This window comes from Limulus polyphemus, unplaced genomic scaffold (assembly GCF_000517525.1).
Source record: "Limulus polyphemus unplaced genomic scaffold, Limulus_polyphemus-2.1.2 Scaffold9791, whole genome shotgun sequence".
Taxonomy (NCBI): Eukaryota; Metazoa; Arthropoda; class Merostomata; order Xiphosura; family Limulidae; genus Limulus; species Limulus polyphemus.
The window spans coordinates 1-18,240 of NW_013675401.1; the positions used below are offsets into that span (position 1 = coordinate 1).

Below are 18,240 nucleotides of genomic sequence, written 5' to 3' on the forward strand. Positions count from 1 at the left end.
AGTCTCCTAAGTTTTCTTCTCCATGGGAAGGCCCATGTGGCATAGTGGATCAGCTCTCAGACGTGACTTTCCAGATAAAATATGGTCAGCGAGGTAAGCCAAAGGTGGTGCATGCCAACAGGCTTTGGCGTTGTCACGGTCCAAGACATTTCAGTTGGGATGAAGTGAACAATGGAACAAATGACGCTGCTGAAGACGTGTCACCTGTAAAAGTCACTGTCGAAGAAAAAACTCTATTCGGTTTTGAGAAGGGAAACAGTGAAGCCCTTGATGAAGTTACTATTACTGATGTGACTGTTACCAATGATAGGACGTTTCCTGATGAAGCAGATGAACCCCACATGAAGCAGAAGTCAACGAGACAGAGACCAGTGCGGAAGAAGATACGTCCCGAAAAATTAAAAGACTTTGTTGAATTTTAATTTTGTGTTTGTAAATTCTGTACATTTAATTAAGTTATTGTTTATTAGTTTAATGTAAGTGGCTATTGTTGAGGACGAACAATACTAAGGAAGGGGCAGTGCTACGACAGTGGGGTCACGTGACGAGTATTCTAGAAGATTCGCTAGTGTGTTACGACAGCGGGGGTCACGTGACGACAGCAGAAGTCAAGTAATGCTGGTAGCACGTGTTGAGAGTCTTAGAAGTTTCTAGAACAGGCAGTATTATCGTATATAAGTGTGCTAGATAGTGAGAGAGACAGATGGAGTCGAAACAGTAGTGGAGACAGAGACGGAGGCAGAGACGTAGCGGAGATGAAGCAGGCAGAGAGAAAGAAAGACAGCGATTACGGTCAGCGGGAACTGAGGATAGCAGACACAGAGATCGGAACTATAGTTTGCGGGGACGGACAATTAAGTCTAAGCGCGATAGAAAGTGAGTGAATTGTTGTGAACTATAGTATGTGTAACTGTGAAAATTAAGTACATTACAAAGTTGTATTGAGGAAGAATAAACAAGTTTTATAAAGAAAGGACTTGTATCTTAGAAGAATTAACAAACAAACATACAGAGACGTAACAATATTGTCACTGTAATCAGCATGTTGATTTTATAACAAAAATATCTTCTTTCAAGAAATAAACAAAACAAAAATGTTTAAATTAGTTTACCAGTGTTTAATATAATTATTCTGAGAACACTCATAAAAAGTTTGGTGTATATAACTGAAAGTCAAACAGCAGAAATGAAAGTACTGAGAATAATAATGAGTGACAAGATTTTATATACCGAATGAAAAACACAATAATTAAAGGATTTAAATGTAATATCAACATTAGAAATAAGATGAGATGGTATGTTCACATACAATGAATAAAAATATTTACATACCTAAATAAAGTTTCTGAATAGGGATCTACAAGATAGAAGATAATCTGGAAGATCTCAAATGAGATGAGTATAAAAACAAAAGATGCTCTTGAAGATACATTTGAAGATAGAACAGTGTGGAGAATAGAATAGGCACAGTGACTGACAGGACTAACTGACATTGGTGATATGAAATGAGACTAACAATTAAGAAATAAAAAAAATTTAAAACATTAAACAAATCTTCATCAACTTGACATTGTTTAATATCATTAAGAATGGTCATATTCATAGCTTCAAAATATTATCTCTGACAAAAATAAACATAGCGATAAATAAAATATTCATATTATAACAAACATACTTGGTTTCATAAATGTTGAAATATACGCAGGTAAAGTTCTTAGTTCTCTGTAAAAACAGCAAAACAAATGTTATTCACATAGATATTTCAGAAATTTAGAAAAATTTATTCCTTTTACAATGCTCTTAAGCTAATAGAATTGGATAAAATTTGATTCCAAGAAAAGTACAAAATCTCAAACTTAAATATTACTTAGTTACTCTCTCTAAGATTTAATTATTTTATTTAATTAATAAAAATTAGTTGTTTTTGGTATTGAAAAATTAAATGAGAAACATATTTGAGTATCAATAATTTTGTAAGAAAGAAATGAACTTGTCTACATCAAAAACTTATTCCTTATCACAATATCCATAGATGTGACTAATCACAGGTGACAATACAAAACATACTTATTATGAAAACCTCCAGTTTTTTAAAATTTTAATGAATGTTTACACTCAGTAACAAAAAGAAAGAACTAGTTTATTACTTAATGCTTTGGGACAACATGGGACCTTTTGGTCCATCTCGGCTGTTCCATCCTCTAAACTAAATTAAAATAATTATTAAAAATAAAGTTAAAGCCAGCACTTCTTGGGAAATAAGAGGGTTCCAAACTTGAAACAGCTAGCTGATGAACGACTTCAAACATATAAAATAATGGGACGTAACAGCCTATGCAAGCATAAAGGACCTGAACAGAACTTGTTAACCATATAAGTAATCTATCTTTATTCACAACTATGATAGATATCAGCAAGATATGATTATTGTGATAACTGGTCTTTAGTCACATTATTTTACATCAAACATAACATTACGAAAGAGAGACAGAACATGGGTTTTTATTGTTTTTTTTTTTCTAAACAAAACAATACAAAAACGTAATATTGAAATAATAAAATGTGCTCTGTACTACAAATGTTTCTTGCAGAAAATACCCAAAACTTTCAAAGTCTACTATTTTACTTTAGAACACTGTTGATAAATGTTTAATTGATCATTCTTATTAAAGATAATTCTTTTCAAGCAAATAAAAATGAAGCAATTTTTAATTACGCTGTATGAAAAACTTACTTCGTTATCATATTCAAATGCTATATCAACGAAGAATGGCTCATTCAAGGTATCCTGAGGGTATGGTTCAAAGGCAACTGAGACAACTGTGTTCAAGGGGAACACAACATCACGTGATGTAGGCTCAACAAAACCAACACCTGTTACACAGATGACAACTCGAACTTCAGACACATTTTGTCTTGAAGAAACTGTAATTAAATAATGATAATGCCATACAAAATGTAGTAGACAGTGTTTTGTATGGAAGTTATAGTTGAAAATCCTTAACTCACGTTAAAGAAAAAATAAAGTATTTCCATCTTTACATAAAAGGTTCTGGAATGTTGATTTAACTGTAAAAATAAAATACAAAATAAAAAATATTAGGAATATTCATACAAAAAACTATAATAAAATTAAATATGACACAGATGACAATCATTAAAAACACAGCAGGTGAATGTATCCTTCAGTTATTTTAGACATAAATACTTTCCACAGGTCCTAAAGTAATAATATGACATGTCCTGTGCTAATATTTAAACTTAATGGCTACAATTTGTCTCTTCATTGAAGAATGTGACAACTGCATGCTGTTAATGTCACCAATGGTAGGTGTAATAGGGATAACCAGGATAAAATTTTTAAGAAGTATCTATCATCAAACCTACTTAAAGCAGCCAATGACTTAGAAGACAAACTTATGGCAGCCCCTTGACTTTTGTACTCAAGACCTTCACTATGAATGGCAGATAACTTGCGTAGGTGCATTTCTGAAAGTAAATGAAATATAACACAGTGGATATTTTCAATCACTCATTGTTCTTTCTTTACAAGCATAATGGCAGCTCATTATCCTATGTAACTTATTTGTTTAAACATTACAGAATGTGTTATAATGAAAGTGTAAAGATAATATGCATGTGCAAAAGTTTAAATAACTCAAAAGCACAGAGAATGTGTACAGTATTTGAAATATACTATTAAATGTTATACATTACATTATTAGGTCTTAAATCAAAAGAAAAGACAAGTTTCTAACATTTTTATAAATACTTTTATTAAAATGATTTGACATCTTTGCTTATTATTTTGTGGTTACTAACATAAGAACTTTCATACAATGTTACTGAATGAAGATTAGTTTCCCTAAATCTTCATGCATTATTTTATAATGAAACCTATAACTTATTACTGACATGCATTATAAATAGATTGTTAAAGAAATCAAATTTTATTAACATTTGTCCTAAAAATTAAAAAAAAAACGTAGGTAAGATTTTGTTACATCACCTGAACAGTTTCCTTTGTATGTTATGGAAGAAGGTTCATTTTCAGCCAAAGATCTTAAAGATTTTACAGCTAGCAGTTCAGTTGATAAAATGAAACTTGCCACCTCCTTGTTGAAATAGAATGTATTTATGTAAGTCACATAACATTGAGTTAAATAACACAAGGTATTATTTTACAGAAATGGTTAAAACATTTCTTACAGAAACTTGGCTCAATCACGACTCACATATTTATTTTCAAATGACAATTTGAACCTATCTAAAGCAAAATATCAAGTTCATAATTAATTTTAACTTTAAAATCAATAAAAGGTATACAAGGTTAAGGAGTATGATAACTTTTTCTCGCCCCTGGTAAGGATTTACAAACAACAAGGATGCATTATACACTAAAAAATACCTGTAATGATGATAAATTACATGCTTTAATTAGCAAAGAAATATTTAATTGGTTACATTACACAAGAAACATCTAGCAATGCTACAAATACCACAAAATAATTAAACATCAATCACAAAGTACAAAAAAATGCCCCCCCATAGTGGCATACTGGTAAGTCTGCAGACTTATAATGCTAAAAGCCAGATTTTGATACCCATGGTGTGCACAGCACAGATATCCCATTGTGTAGCTTTGTGCTTGACAACAAACATACAATATATATAATTAAAACCTTTGAACACAAATTATAATAGTGTCTTAACCTATACATAATAACACCCTCTCAGTAAAAAGGCAACAGTTAAAAAACCTTTTAACAATGAAATATTGAATTGGATACAACAATACTTACAACATAACATCAACATTGAAATGAGCTCAATCATAATACAAAACCAAATTTCAATACTTCATACAAAACAGACTACACAAAACATGTGCAACTCTTTATAATAACTCAACATAAAACAAAAATTAAAACACAAAATAAATCCCTAATAATAAAGAAAATACACACAGGTAAAAAATAAGCACTTTAAAATAAATTACAACAAAGCATGGCAAAAGATGCAATATTTTTTTTACAATATCTATAATACATCATACATTCAAAATGTAAAAAAAGATAAGACCCTTTAACAAAATTGAACAAGAAAAAGAAACTAAAGGAAACATCCCATGAAACCAAAATGAAAATATATTAGAATCCTTAATAAAATATATACAAAGTGACCAACTGCACATTTGTAATAAACAAGAAACAAAAATAAATAAATAACACAGAAAATTAATAAATGCAGAAATGCCTATTAATATGAAAAATACACACTTAAGTAAATGAACAAAGGAAAGAATACATAGAAACATACACCAAAGGACAAGCATGAGTATAACTCCCCACACTTCTCCCCCATCAATAGATCTTCCAATGTGTCCATTGATTGGCCCCAGTGGTCACAATGATAATTTCACATGCTTTGGGCACGACCATTTTTGTTTTGGTCAGCTCAGACCACTTCCTCCTCAAGCCTTGACCACAGTTGTGATGGTCTTTTCTCTTGTTATGCGGACCACAGGTGTTGAAACTCTCATGCAGCCATTTCCTGGCAATTGACCTTGAAGATGAACATCTGTGATGATATGGGGTGAGTGGTGATAATTGGAGTGAAGTGGTCAAGAGCTTTACCCCAAGCTGCTATTGGAATATTTCATGGGACCTTCTAAGTGATGGAGTTTGACCATTATGGATGAAGAACCTATTGTTTCATCTCTGGACTGGTCCTAGGAGCCAGCAATATTATTGAGCCAGTTGTTTAGGAGGAAATGCCCTCGTTGATCCTGAAAGCTCTTGTTGTCAATGATGGTTGTTGTGCCACTGGCAATGACTCGTTTACAGCTTGCTTGCTCTTAGTAATGAAAAGCCATCTAGTGGTGATGGGAACTGCTCGAATCTCTAGTGCTATTGTTGATATTGCGAGGCAAGCATTGGTGGATATCTTGTGCATGCTGTTCTGGTATCTCATGATAGCTTTAGCTCTGAGAAAGTCTTTTCAGGATTTAGTGGTTCTGCCAAAGGTGGGTGCACATCTGGTAGCATCACATGGTGGTGATTAAACTTCCCCCTATGGGACACTTCAAATGAGGCTACAATGCCTCAATGTTTGCCACTACCCATCATTCACTACCAATAGAGTTGCAGTTTGTGGCTATGACTGAGTCAACTGCAGGCTTAGTTCAATTACAGTAGAAGTGGTGGTCCATGGCAGGTTCTCCGAGACCATGATGCCCACATTGGTGTAGATTCGAATTCTGCAGGTGAATCCATGCATATTACAGTGCAACATTAAATTTTAATATTGAAAGCCATGTAGGGATGATCTAAGTATAGCTGTATCACCCCTATTATATATTCTTGTTTGCATTCTTTTTGGAATTGCCATCCTTACATCATTTTACATTTACAAAATGTTTTTGATTACTTGTTTTGTGATATTTTTTTTCCTGACTGAAAATTAGCGTATTCTAGGAATGTGTGTAATAAAATTTTATATTATGTGTACTGATTTTTTTATTTCTTCACTTCATAAATAACAGAGGGGTTGGCTCCCTAAAGACACCAATTGTATAGTGTACAAAACATTGAGTATTCTACATGATATTATTGGCTGGTAATTCCTGTTTCACCGTGTACTTAAGCTTTTTAAAGGAACACCACATTTCTGTAAAAAAAGCTAACTTCAAGGGGAGATGATAACATCACTTACACTAGAATTATGCTTTTTTTAAATTACTACTAGTTATTATGACTAACCAATTACATCTTGCACTGCCAAGAAACACAGTGTGGGTTTAGGTTTGAATTGACATTAGTGATAAAGTAATTGTAGAGGTATTTCAACTGAAACAAAAAGAGGGATGAACAATTTGATGAGTTGGTAACTTTCTAGTTTGGTAGGTTAGTAATGGTTTCTTGCCTTGTTTTTGGGCTTGTTGGATAGAGAAACAAATGAACGTGAGTGGCAATCATCTTTTAAAGTAAAACTCTCTGTTATTGTTGGTTTTTTAGTGTGTATATTTGTATCATGCCTATTGAGTACTTTGGTCATCCCTACATATAGAATCTACCGACACTATGATAATCTCACCCACTCATAAATATTTCAGTTCTATCCACTCTTGCACAACTCTTAATGAAAAACATCATGCAAAAATATGTTTTATCAGAAGTAATATGCATTTCTCCAATACTATTCTGATTCCTTGAAACCCACTTTTTATAAAATAAATGTTTGATGATAGCTTGATTAGGTAATGAAGAAAACTTTATTGTACATGTACAATGTTTTGACAAGATTATGTCATCCTCAGGTACAAGTATTTTACAGAGACACATGAATATAAATACAGTATGGGAAAAAAGAGGTCACATAACTGGAGATTGCTTCACAGATTTGTATAGGTATCTTGGCATTCTGGGGTGTTGGTTTAGAGTGGGCTGTTTTGTTCAATTACTTTATTCTACATTTATTGATCCTTGGTTCTTTGTTTAAAATTACAGTGTTTTGTTCAGATATATTGTTTTTTGTTTTTCTCTTTAGTTGCGATGGTGGTAAACATGGGAGGGTTATTTTTATTATATTCGGTGAATCTGGTTTACAATTTTGTTCCAGTTTCTCCAGTGTAGAATTCTGGACAGTTATGTTTTTTTTTGTACTGAACTTTACTTCACTTAAAATCACTTGGTTGCCTACACACACACACATACACATATATATACACACACACACACCTTGCCTAACTGAGGATTCGAACTTTCTACAAACTAGGAGATGTTATGATAAAACAATACTCACATAGCGAGAAAATTCGAGAAAGATGGCGTAAACACAATGGAACTATACCCACAATGTACAACTCTTACCGAGTTACGTAATGAAATTCGTTATAACTATTCCCTTTAAAATAATTACTTTTAACATACTTGTCTTGAAAACAAAATAATCTTTAACTATTAAATCACTAAATAATAACTCTTACACTACACAGTATTGTATATCCAACACCAGCCAATCAGCAGTCAGAATTAATGATTTTTAAAGATGTCAGATGATGCAGAACGTAGGTAGGTAATTCTCTCAGTGAGTTGTTAATCTGTGGTTTGCTGTATAAATATGACACATATAGAAGAATAAATCACTTACATTTTTGTACAAAGATCGATTCTGTCTCTCAATACCTCGAGAAAAACAAAAAACTAGTGTTTGATTGATTTTGTGACACTAGAGCTAAGAGCATTCCTGTTTTTGGAAAGATGATCCAAGAAAAGCTTTAATAATGTCAGTCGAACTCGGGCTAGACGACTTCACCGCCTCAAATGAGTGGTTGGAAAGCTTTCAAAAAATGACACAATATTTCATCAGCAGTACTATCTGGAGAAGCCATTGACGTTAGCCAGGACACGGTAGATGATTGGTGCAGCAGACTTGCATCTATATGTGAGGGATCTACAGTATAGAACATTTTCTATGCTGATGAAACTGGCCTACTTGTCTGTGCCTTGCCAAATCAATCTCAGGTTATCAAAGGCAACACATGTAAAGGTGGCAAAAGTTCAAAGGAGAGAATTACAATGTCGTTAGGCTGCAGTGCAGTAGGGGAAAAACTGACTCCTCTCATTATCGGGTAGTCTGCAAATTCTCGTCCTTTTAGAGGATTTAATACATCATCATTACCAGTGATGTACGAAGCAAACAAAAAAAAAGGCTAGATGATGTCAGCCATCTTCAGTGATTGGTTTAAGAAAATCAACGACAAAATGAGGCTACAAAACCGATCAATTCTGATGTTTGTTGATAACTGTTTCGCACACCCACCTACGAAGCTTTGAAACTCATGTTCCTGCCACCAAACACAACGTCACGCCGCTTACAACCGTGTGACGGGACATCCTAAAGACTCTGAGACCAACTTATTGCAAGAAACTTCTCCATCACATGCTCCTGAATATGTCCAAGGCACAGAATGCCAGTGATCTTGCTGGTCAAGTCAACATATACTGCAATACACTGGTTGACATAAGCCTGGGACTCAGTCCAACCAGAGATGATTCGGAAGTATTTTGCACGCTGTGGGTTCATAAACCACACATTGTCAGATACACCAGAAGACATTGCCACAGATGACATTGAGCCATTACTGCAGGGGACATCATGGGATGAGTTTGTCTTGTGCGATGACTATGCTTGCATTACTGCAGTTTTGAATGAAGACTAGGGAGACATATAGAATAAAAATAAAACTCCAACCCATCAACTGAAGATGACAATGAAGCTGACAAACCACAACCCAAACAAATGACCTCCAATGCAATGGTAGTCGGATACTTAGAAGAAACTCGAAACCACGCTGAAAATGAACAACAACATGTTTCTCGATATTACATCTTCCGGACTTGTGAACATTCAAAGTGACTCTGTTAAATGTGCAAAACAAACAAAGCTGGGCGATTTTTTTATGAAATAAATTTGGTATCAATTTGTCATATTTTATATGTATAAAATAACAATATGATACATGTATGTTTATGAAATAGAGATGTGATGATTTATGAAATAAATGTTATTCGTCAAAAATATTATTATATTAATCTGCTACGTCATCTGATTACCTATACATTATGTAAACCATTATGCTCAAGCCTTGGCATTAGTGACTGGCACAGCTTGAACTCAGTCGTTCGTTATCTGGTTATTGAACCTTTGAATAACGACTTCCTGTCAGATACAACTTTGTTATCATGTCAGATAGGTTGGTCATATCTAAGAGGAACTACTGTGGTTCCTTTTTATATTTTTCACACACAAACGATACAAGAAATCAGAACATAAAAGTATGAGTACAAACTGTGTAAGTCGGATTGTATTTAAATGCAAATTAGTGATGAAATTATTAACTGTATAGATCAAGTGGTTGCTTGACGAAAAGTAACCAGTTCTGGATGCATATTTTACTGGGGGGGAATCCCCAGGCCTCGAAGAATTTTTACAGCACTACAGTATAAATACAGTTTCTCATGAAATAATACTTTGCAGTTCAGTAATCATAGTTAACCTAATATCATAAGATCTTAACATCCAGAAGTTAGCCTCAAACTTTTAGTAACAAGTATTAATAAAAAAATATATCACTAAATAAAAAAGCTATGTAGGACTGGCTACTGAACTTGGAAAAGGAACCAAACAAGAAACAAATAAATACAATTATTAAAAGTGGTTAACATAGCTCTGTACAGCTGACATGAGAGACAAGTCAACATTACTATACAAGATGGTCAAAATATGTCCTGAATTTTAAAAGAAAGTGAATGTATGGACGCATTCTTCCAAATTAGAGAACACTGAAGTATAAACATCTTACCTTGAGATTTGATGTAAGAGTCTTGTTGTTTTTGACATTGAGAACAGAGTCTACAGCAACCAACATGTTCTAACAAATGAAAGAAACTTGGTAATGTATCTAAGTAGCATTTTAGGAATTTTGAAAGTGTACTGAATAATACAACAATATTGCCAAGTTAAATGTTTATAAGTATTACATTAGTATTATGTAGGTATAATTATGTCTATGTACATAGAAAGTGGTTATAAAGAAAGTTTTGAAGTTCGGTGCATCATATCTCACAAAAGGTATGGCATAGGAATGTAAAACTGCAAAATGGTGTTAAGGTTATACTGTAATTATAAATTCCACAGTGGTCACATGTTACCACCTGGGGCATCACTGTGCTTTCACATGAATGTAAATGGGCCTGTAGATCATAATTCGGCTCATTCTACCAATACGAAACTGACAACTTTGCAGTGCTATTACACCAAAGGATTCATTGCTGAGGCAGCTCTCTGGGAATGCTTTGTTCCAATGTTACTGTGAACAAGCTTATAAAAAAATTGAGGAGATAGATTGCACTTTGAGAAGCCACGTACAGGCAGACTACTGAAACTACCGATGTCAATCATGCCATAGCAGAACAAGCCAGCACAAGTGTACATGGGTGTAGCAGTGCACATGTCTAGATTTGATCATTTCAACTGTTAATAATGCTCTTCAATCAACCTTGTGAATTTTTCCTTAAAGCTGTATCATGTTCAAGAACTGAAGGAGACAGATTTTACCCAAATTGTGAAGCATGCTTTATCCGTTTTTGGGGAGTGTGAACACAAGCAAATGGATTATCTGGTCAAAAGCTAATCCACATGTAACATTTCCTACACACCTCCATGATGCCAAGATGACAGTGTGGTGTAATTGTTTCACAGCTGATCCTGTTATTGGATATTATACTTTTTTGAAAAACCATCAGCACATGCTACATGGTAGGCAATGCTCACATCCAATGTAATTCCCATTCTGCAGTGATATACACTATAGTTGTCACGCAGATGAAGCTTCTCTGCATATTGTGAATGTTCTTGTTCACTAGGCCTAACAACAGTCAATTTCTAGTTGTGGGGATACCTAAGGCGATGTGTTTGAAGTGGGAAGCCTAACAAAATTACATACCTCAAGGATGGCATTATCTGGGAAGTGGCCAGCATACTAAATTAGATGTAAGTTGCTACTTTAATGTTAACTGTCACAAGAATGCTGAAAGAGCACATTTTAAACAGATGCTGAAATTAATAAGATATTGGGTCATAATGGTGCCAACTGGTGGCAACATGTGACAGCATCTGTAACAGGATTACCAAGTTTGAAATATTTACAATGTTATGTAATGCAATCATGGACTGGAGAATGCCAGTCTTGTTGTTTCTGTAGGTTGTGGTGAGTGTTTTGTACTGGTTGATTATTAGCTCATGTGATGACTTAAGTTATTTTTGAAGGTGAATGATTTGGTTTCAATTTATTACTTATATTACCTTGAATATTGCCATTATATTTTCTCTTTAGATTGTTGGTTGGTTTTTCGTCATTCTAAACTGTGATAAGTAAAATGTAATTAACTTTCCCATTAGGGGACAATTGTGTATAACAGCTGACACAGAGGTCAAAGGGATGGTCACCAGAGGGTCGATGTTATTATAAGTATTTTTGTATGTAACATGTGGATAGTATTAAAACATGTTTTCATTGTTATGTTTTGAGTCATTACAGTTAACCCACATTGTGGTGTTTAGTGGAATAAGCAATAAGAGAGCAAATACACACACACACATGCAATTTGCTTTCCTGTGCCAAACCTATGACATGTTGAACTTTATACACATACACATTATATGTTATGGTTAAACTGATATACCATATAAAGTTGTTGTATAACAAGGGACAGCTAAAGTGGCTTGGTAGTTAAACGTATAAGACAATCTGTATGAAACTTCTTTGGGATAGAAATATTAAGTAGTTTTAATAAAATAATATGTCTACCTGTATAAAAACATCCCTCATCTCTGATGTTGAGAGTAAGCCTCCTACATGTCCTTTCTCCACCAATGTTTTAAACACCTGTGATACCACTACCAGATCAGCCCTTGTCTCAACATTATCTACTGTCTTTGTAAAGGTATCTACAGCATGTTGAATTTTTTCTGGTGTTGAAGATATGTGTTCAACCTGTTTAAGGTAAAATGACAATTTTTATTTGAATTATTTTATTTTGCATGAACATATATTGTTACTCTTACACTATACTAAACCATATTAATTTGTTTTATAATAATTGTAAACTAAACAGATTGGTTTAAACTGTAACAACAACAGACATCCAAAATAAAACTTTCAAACTATTGGAATACACGTTTTATCACTTACAAAATAAACTCAGTAAATCCGTGCCTGGCCAGTACTTGATACAAACTTTAATAATATCAATGTTAATAGTTTCAATAAATATCAAATGAATTAGGAAAAAAGAACCAGAAGAAGAAAAAACAAATTCCGAAAACCACAATTTTCTAAAACTAAACCACTTCTCAAGATCAACAATTCGTTCTAACTATATCTCGTAGACTCGTTTAAGATCAAGGAAAGATTTCTATTTAGTTGTTAGACCACGAGATTACCTCTCATGTGGCTAGCTAATTTACATAATCTTTGACAACAATAATATCTGTGTGTCACCACTAGAAGATGCTTGTGTCAGTTTCATAATATAAGTACTATAATTCAACATGCTTTAGCTAGAAGGTGAGTTAGCATTTTAATATAACTACAAATTCATAGTTGAACTAAATGATAGAATGAATAATAAATATACGGTAAACAAAACCCTAACAAAATAAAAATAGAATTCGCTATCTCAGTCTTCCCCCTTGTAAAAACGAAGTGATAACATTAATCACTTCATACAAGTTAACCCTGGTGCCGAAATTCGTAACTAATTGAACAAGAATATAATTAATTTTTAAGTAAGATTAGCATATATTTCAACATTATACTTATTAGACTGTTATCAGTTATAATTACCTATTTCCTGTGATTTTAAATATTTATTTGATTCATTTTTAATTTTCTTGCTCACTTCTGAAGACTGAGATATTTTGATTATTTAACTTCACTGAAGACTGGCCTGACTCTCTAAATCTTTTTGTTCTAAGACCTGGTGTCCCTCGGTGAGAGAGCGCTAAGTTCACGGACTTAGAACAATAAAACATGAGATTCGATTCCCCGTGGTGGACACAGCAGATAGCTCAAGGTGGCTTTGCTCTAATACATCCAACCAACCAGCTAAGCCAAGTTAATTTATGATGCACATTTTGTTATTTTTCTGTTGTATATTTGAGTGATTTAGGCCTCTACATACTTACAGTATTCAATATATTATAAAGTTTGTCCTGCACACATTCTGAAAAGTCTGGCAACTCCCAGGTCCCATTTTTTCTACACTGTCGCTTTACCTGTCCTGAAACATCCAAAATATTTAAACTCTAGAGATTTATGGTAATTTTAGTTGAGTTTTTACAATAATACTTTGTATTTTCTATTTAATTAATGACCTTATTTAATGATAATTAAATCGTTGGTTTGATGATACCTGTGGCGATTACAGAGCATATAGCCCTGATACCCATGGTGGTTACAATGTAGATAGTCCTGATACCTATGGTGGGTACAGTGCAGATAGCCCAATACCTGGGATGAGCACGATATAGATAACCCCAAAACTGTGTAGATTTCCCAATACCTGTGGTGGTTGCAGTGCAGATAGCTCAATTTTTTTTATCTTTGAGCTTAAACACAAAAAACAAACAAAAACTTTTAAATAATATTTACTAACATTCGTAGCTGTTAAAAAACCTTTAAATAATATTTACAAGCATTAGTAGCTGTAAAAAAAACCTTTAAATAATATTTACTAACATTAGTAGCTGTTAAAAAACATTTAAGTAATATTTAATAACATTAGTAGCTGTTTAAAAAAAACCTTTAAATAATCTATATACTACTAAAACTCTGAGATTGTTTGTTTGCTTGTCTGTAATTAAATACAGCAAAATTAAATTATCTCAAAATAAACCTTCATTTCGGTGCAATATTGAAAATAGCTTGAATTCTTCATAAACTCTGAATAGTGGTTGATCCAATGGGTCACGGTGGTCTAGTATTTAATAACACTAATAGCTGTTAGCACCATAAATACATATTTTCTTATTTCTGTTTATATCATCGCACTATATAGCAATGCCACAACATACCTGTTCTACCTGCTTTACAAGAAACCTTAGCAATTTCTCCTTGGATGGTCATTGGCCAAATGTAATCTTCAAGTACTGCAGAACATGGGCTGAATTCTTCTGTACATGACTGTAGCTCTATGCTGTGGTTCACACATTCTCCTTCTATTGGGGAAATTGCACAACACTGGTGAACCCTTCGTGTTCTCAGTTGCTGGTCTGGTAACCTCATGCATGAACTCCAGGATGACCATGGGCCCCAACCCTTTCCCATTGGATCAGAGATACACTCTAGGTATGTGTGGATTGTAGAAACGTTTTCATCTTGTCGAAGTTCAACTTTCTCCCACCATGCTCGCTGAAAGTTCTGGGCTAAGAGTAGAATTGCTGCTACACTTCCTAAATCATTTAAAATGTTTAAAATTTTAGCCTAACGATTTAACGAGTTTATTTCTATTCAGCTAACTTACAATTATTTTATAAACTTCTACTTATTTACATAATTGAATAAATTCCCAAAATCTTTATAATAAACAGAATTCTAAACGAATTTACCCAGAACTTTAAATGTTTGATACAGCCTCAGTTATTTTTAGCTACTCTTTCTTGACAGAGAAAATTCAAATATGTATTTCTCTATGTTACATTTATCGGTCAGAAGTTTCATATTTACTTTTGAAATATGTTTGGATAAAATTACAGATAAGTAAGACATTAAATCTCTCCATTTCCAAACAATGGAAACAAAACACAAAACTTTTTCAAGATTCCATCAAACGACTTAGAAGTATTTTACTATTCTTTGTCTGTGTTTTAACTTCTTAGTTCAATACTTAAGCTCTCTTTCATAGAAGCACAAAGATGAATATTAATGTATGTTTTAAGTTCAAAATCAAAAGGGCAATACAGCAATCTTTACCCTTTTCCCCTTATCAAGCACACATAAAACTCCTTTCCTTGATGTACATTCTCCTATATAATGCATAATATTCTATTAACATATAAAACATATGAAGAATTTGTCGGCATCACTTGCCTTTCTTCAAAGTTTTTATTTTCATTAATTCAGGGTTTAGTACAGATAGTCTGGTTCTCAGTTGATGAAGACTGTTGTCATCCCATTTATTCTGCCGATAGGAAGCAATGAGAAGGGCATGACTCCCATCTTCTGGTATGCGACTAAACAGGTCCACTGTGGAATCTTCTGAATCACATGACAGGAGCCACTTATTTGGAATCTTTCAAGTAAAAATAGCAACGATGGTGGTTTAAGCATCAGTACTTTGTGAAAGAAAAATGAACTAATTCACAAACAAAAATGCAGAGGGTTGCTTAGTTAACCAGTTGCAATTGTCATTGTGACTTAAAAATCAAATTAATATTTTATTATAGTTTCGAGAATTAAAAATTATTTTTTATCAATGTGATGTGTTTGCATGAAAATAAGAAGGAATCCTCAATTGCCGCTGCACTTGAAATTCTTTTAGACAGGATTAGAATAAATTAATCTAGAGACCTTAGGCGTGGTCAAATAAATGAATCGAAAGGGTTTGACCTCCTGAGTTCAAACCTGCAATTAGATTCTCAAATCGTTCAATAAATGACGAAGCTATGAACTAAAAGTTTGTACTTGAAAAAAAAAAAATCAGAGCCGTTTTATGAGCCACTATGCCGCAGCAAAAAATTATAATGATCAGTGGATCATTACCTTTCTAATATCTGTAATCTGGTGACAGTGCAGAAAAAAAAACCTTTAGGTATTAACGTTTGAATTGAATTGCTTTCAAAATGTTTATATTCTTAACTAAACTTTATTGATACAAACATTGTTGCAAAGATGATTTAGTTTTTCTTTTAAAAATATATTTCACAATATTAATACATAATACATTTTATACACTTACAAACTTCCAGATGGTTTCAGTAAAGAGATACAGAAGGAAATTACTTTATGAACTTGGAGTATTTAACACAAATACAAACAAGTCTGATGATATCACGTGTTTCTCTATTTAAAACTATTCGTAAACACACACTTGATATAACGAGACTTTTAAACTATTCATAAACACACACTTGATATAACGAGACTTTTAAACTATTCATAAACACACACGTGATGTAGCCAGACTTTAAAACTATTCGTAAACACACACTTGATATAACGAGACTTTTAAACTATTCATAAACACGCATGTTATGTAGCCAGACCTTAAAACTGCTCATAAAGACACACATTATGTAACCAGACGTTTAAACTATTCATAACACACACATTATGTAGCCAGACTTTAAACTGTTCATAAATGCACACTTGATGTAGCCGCTTTTAAACTGTTCTTAAAAAAATGTGATGCATCCAGACTTTAAAGCTGTTTAGTGACACCCATGATGTAGCTTCAAAGGTATTTATAAAGACATCATTTTAAGAGTTTATTCAATTACGTAAACTCAAAAAACTATTCAGTCTGGCTACATCACGTGTGTGTTTATGAATAGTTTAAAAGTCTCGTTATATCAAGTGTGTGTGTTTATGAATAGTTTTAAAGTCTGGCTACATCACGTATGTGTTTATGAATAGTTTAAAAGTCTCGTTACATTAAGTGTGTGTTTATGAATAGTTTTAAAGTCTGGTTACATCACGTGTGTATTTATGAATAGTTTTAAAGTATTTCTATGAACGAGGAGATTGCTATTTTTAATATTTGTGGGGTTAAAGTAATTCAATAATTTTCTACTGGCACTGAATTCATTCACAAAAAAAAATGTAAAAGTTTTTGTAATATTTACACTTAACCTTTACATTTTTCATTAATATTGCATATTATTCTGTTTTACCCGTTTTATTAGATAAATAAAATAATACATGTCTGTTTTACCCGTTTATGAGATAAATAAAATAATACATGTCTCCTTATCAATATAGTTCCTTATGTTGATTAAGCCTACTTCTAATAATTGAGAATAAATGTTATAAGTAAATTAGAATAAATAATAATAATAAAATAATATGTATTTCAACAATTATCATATTAATTTTTATAGTGACACTCACTTTGGGGGAAAAAGACAGAGTTGGCTTTGTTCCATGATGCAGTTGTTTTTTTCGGAAAGTTTAAAGACATCTGGCAAAAATGTTTCACTTATTTCATAGCATAAAAATATAAAAGATTAATTGTAGATAATAAACTGCATCATACCACAAGATCTCATTTATGCGAAAAGCAAAATCATAAACGAAACGAATGAAATTTCAAATTACCTCATGAGTGAGCAGATTAACAACGGCAACAGCAACACCACAAAAGTGATTGTTTATAGATTTGAAAATTCTTTTTCCATTGACAAGCATAATGTTAGTTGGATTGAACCAAGAATTTGAAACCTGGTAATGTCCTACACCATGTACTTCAACACTAAGTCCTGTGAAACAAATATTCGGAAAAATATATTAATTTTTCTTTATATTTCAACAGTGACACTCTAATTCTATAATTGTCATATGAAACTTACTGCACATACTAAAACCAATGGCTAATTGTGTTTAACCCTGGATTAATTTTGATTTGTAAGAAGTGAGTCAGAACCCACGCACCGTTTGTTAGTAAAGTAAACAGACTG

General features: G+C 32.9%; 1 protein-coding gene across 1 annotated transcript; it reads right to left on the reverse strand.

The window, feature by feature from the left end:
• Positions 1-1,402: 1,402 nt before the first annotated feature.
• LOC111083489 lies at positions 1,403-18,037 on the reverse strand. The gene is made up of 11 exons (XM_022380043.1): positions 17,882-18,037; positions 15,656-15,857; positions 14,641-15,018; positions 13,753-13,847; positions 12,374-12,559; positions 10,367-10,435; positions 4,010-4,115; positions 3,388-3,489; positions 2,735-2,925; positions 1,676-1,722; positions 1,403-1,486 (listed from the first exon to the last, which is right to left on the reverse strand). Exons 1-11 carry the CDS (start codon positions 17,969-17,971, stop codon positions 1,483-1,485), a joined length of 1,470 nt encoding a protein of 489 aa, XP_022235751.1. The 5' UTR covers positions 17,972-18,037; the 3' UTR covers positions 1,403-1,482.
• Between the last annotated feature and the right edge of the window lie 203 nt (positions 18,038-18,240).

Excerpts from the sequence above, each read along its gene's own strand:
- LOC111083489 (XM_022380043.1), bottom strand. The coding sequence starts at position 17,971 with ATGCTTGTCAATGGAAAAAGAATTTTCAAATCTATAAACAATCACTTT. Across the intron at positions 12,560-13,752 it reads TTTATAATATATTGAATACT|GTTGAACACATATCTTCAAC; the intron begins GTAAGTATGTAG and ends TACCTTAAACAG. Across the intron at positions 3,490-4,009 it reads ATACAAAGGAAACTGTTCAG|AAATGCACCTACGCAAGTTA; the intron begins GTGATGTAACAA and ends ATTTACTTTCAG.